Source organism: Cyprinodon variegatus, unplaced genomic scaffold (genome assembly GCF_000732505.1).
Source record: "Cyprinodon variegatus isolate N-32 unplaced genomic scaffold, C_variegatus-1.0 Scaffold329, whole genome shotgun sequence".
Lineage (NCBI taxonomy): Eukaryota > Metazoa > Chordata > Actinopteri > Cyprinodontiformes > Cyprinodontidae > Cyprinodon > Cyprinodon variegatus.
This window is the reverse complement of record NW_015150782.1, coordinates 396,731-399,755: the sequence shown is the minus strand read 5'-3', so window position 1 is coordinate 399,755 and position 3,025 is coordinate 396,731. Positions and strand designations below refer to the sequence as shown.

The following is a 3,025-nucleotide window of genomic DNA, read 5'->3' as shown; positions in this document are numbered from 1 at the left end:
TCCTGGATGGGAAGAGAAACGTCTTCAAATTGTTGTTTAATTTAATTTTTTTTTTGGAATGATTATGACCTGGATGACTGAGAACCTTCCCCAGTAAATAGACCATACCAGAGCGTTTGTGTCCTACGGTGTCCCTCACACAGAGGACGGCAGCAAACTGGGCTTACCTTTGACTCTCTTGGAAGATGCCAACAGAAGATGGTCCTCAGGCAGGATATGGGTGATAATGTCGATGGCACGTTCTGCATGGAAACTGGGGGACAAGCAAAGCATCAGATCCAAACGTGTCACATGATCTCATGTTAGAAAGAAACAGGGATAAACACTTCCAAGAACAGGAAATGTCCCAGAAAAAGTTGTTTACAGGCTGAAGAGAAGCTGAGCTGAGTCAGAGAGGTCAGAGGTCAGAGAGCTGCAGATCACAGGGAGGTGGTCAGACCCAGACCTCCCTCTCTGCTCTAACATCAGCCTCTCTGGAACCAAACCACGTCTCAGTGGTTCTACAGGCTGGTTATCCACTGGTTGAATGAATCCAGTCACTGACTTTATCTGCAGGCTTCTGTTTAAACTCATCAGGTTGGAATGAGAGAAGAGACAGAGGAACTAAATACTGGAACAATCTGCTCCTTAAGCTCACAGCTGAATTATCAAAGCAGGAATTTATGCTGGATGCTGTCATGAACAGTTTCCCAATCTGTGCTGGACGACGCAGACTGGGTCAGATCCTCGCTGCACTGCGTGGATAAACAGGACGGAGACGTCCTCGAGGTCCAGCAGTCTGTAAACATGAGCCACGTCCAGCATAATCGTTCAGGAACAGGAAGCAGCAGCATAAAGAGTCTATTTTAGGCTTCAACCAAAGCTTTTCCTATGAACTAAGCAGGAAACTTGATGGATTAAAAATTGGGAGGGGCTTATTTTTTAAAACGGCTGAGAGGCGGAGCTTTGGTGGCCATAAAGAAGTGAAAGTGCTTCATGATCCTGAACCTGATGACACATCCAGGTTCTAGTGCTTCAGCAATCATTACGATTTAACCGCCTCCCGTCGTCATGGCAGACCTGCTCCCTTTAAAGGAGCCATAAATCCTCTCTGCTTCAGGAAATAAACCATTTAAAACCCACAGTGGAGAAGAAGTGCTGATAACTTCTTGACCCTCCCTCCCGTCTATTAATCCCAGTTTCCTCATCCTTCAGGGCGTAAAACGGTTTGAACATGCAGCGGTACGTTAAAAGCAGGAGCAGAGAGACGGACCTGAAAACATGAGTGTAAAGAAGCGCCAGCAGCAGAGCTTTATACTCACAGAGCGTTGTCGAATTTCCCAGAGCTGTACTGGTGAACATACGAGGAGTAGGCCAGATCTTCATGGGCTGTGGCCACATGGATGTTCTTCCCCCCGAACACAGACTGCCGGATGTCCAGGGCCGTCTAACGACAGGCAGCAGCGCCGTGAGGATCACACAGGCTCAGAGCGACATCACACACTGATAGGCAGCTTACCTGGTAAATCGCAACCGATTGGCAAATGTTGTCCACGTTCAACAAGTAAAAACCATAATCTAGCAGCGTGTCGGAGTACTTGGGATGCTTGTGTCCGAAATGCTCCCTGGAAGGCAGAAAACGGAGCGTGAAGATGCGTGACGGAGAACAATGTTTGCTCGATCAGACGCTGCAGGTTACCTGGCTAGAAACACCGCGTGTTTGATCAGCTGCTCCGCTTTTCTAAACTCCCTCTTCACCACGCAAGCCTGCAGCAGGGAGACAGGAGGGAGACAGCAGGGAGACAGCAGGGAGACAGGAAGGAGACAGGATGGAGACAGCAGGGAGACAGCAGGGAGACAGGAAGGAGACAGGATGGAGACAGGAGGGAGACAGGAGAAGGACAGGAGGGAGACAGCTTTACACCCAAACCACCAACCTCAATGACTTTTCCTCACATTTCCAAAATGCTGATGAAAAACAAGCCTTCTTTAACCCATAACTTCAGCATCAGCAGCTGGATCACCAACATATCGATGTGCAATAAATGACATTTGGTTTCAAAGAATGAATGCATCTGTACGGTTGGTCTGAATGTTTGCTGTAAATAAGCTAAATCAGAGACTAAGTGATGCGGCTGGATTATCTAAAGCCAGAATAAAAACACAGGCAGGGTTTTACCTTGGACGCTTGTCGGAGAACATCTACAACTACTTTGACCGGCAGCCCTGGACTAATTTCCTTCATAGCCTCTATGCACCACCTGTATGCCTGGGAGACGAGCAAGAATTAGAAAACTGCTTCCAGGAGTTTAAGAGGCTGCAGTGAGCTGGTCACGCTCCCTACCTCGTCGTAGTGGCTTTTGGCGAAGAGCAAGGCACAGAGCTCGCCGTACAGCGCCGCTTTGTTGGCCTGATGGCCGTGTTTGGCTAGTTTATCCATGTAGGACTGAGCAAGCTTGAACGTCTCCTCCCCTAGGTGGTACTTGCAGTTTCCGTTGCGGACATGAAGCAGCCTAGAACAAGAATAGGGACAGGGTTTATACAGGAACGACTAACTCTAATTTACTGCTTTTTAATGCGCTTAGAAATTATTTTAATGCCATCAACAAGCACCTATGACTCACACTCCATCTCTCTCTGAGAGAGAGAGAGACATCGGGACATTGATGGTAAAGATGATAAAGATTTCACTGCTAATTCTTACCAATGCAAAGTAGAAAGTTTGTAAAGTAATTAAAGAACAAATGAATGAGAGGCGGAGGTCAGAGATGCATTAGGCCATGGTGGCAGCTTTGGCTGGACTCACCTGACGCAGCATTCCACGGCTCGGTAACAATGCAGCACCTCGCTGTGGAGCGTGCACAGCTGTAGGCACGATAGAAACACTTTCTCTGCATCTCCATACCAGCCAGCATCGGACAGAAAGCCTCCTGGAAGCACAGAGGACAGGCTCAGCGCCACCCATGCAGCTGCTTCTGCACGACCGCAGCCTTCAGGAACACGTCCATCATCCATCCATCCATCCAACCATCCATCATCCATCCAT

General features: G+C 48.3%; 1 protein-coding gene across 1 annotated transcript in view; it reads right to left on the bottom strand.

Moving 5' to 3' along the window:
• Positions 1 to 2,995, bottom strand: part of LOC107091199 (amyloid protein-binding protein 2) — an 8,229-nt gene extending 5,234 nt beyond the window's left edge. The window contains exons 1-7 of the mRNA XM_015384991.1: positions 2,786 to 2,995; positions 2,324 to 2,492; positions 2,159 to 2,248; positions 1,679 to 1,746; positions 1,499 to 1,604; positions 1,302 to 1,426; positions 168 to 253 (exon numbers count right to left, since the gene is read on the bottom strand). Coding sequence (XP_015240477.1) covers positions 168 to 253; positions 1,302 to 1,426; positions 1,499 to 1,604; positions 1,679 to 1,746; positions 2,159 to 2,248; positions 2,324 to 2,492; positions 2,786 to 2,994 — 853 coding nt within the window. The 5' untranslated portion in view covers position 2,995. The remainder of the gene's footprint in view (positions 1 to 167; positions 254 to 1,301; positions 1,427 to 1,498; positions 1,605 to 1,678; positions 1,747 to 2,158; positions 2,249 to 2,323; positions 2,493 to 2,785) is intronic.
• Positions 2,996 to 3,025: the final 30 nt, after the last annotated feature.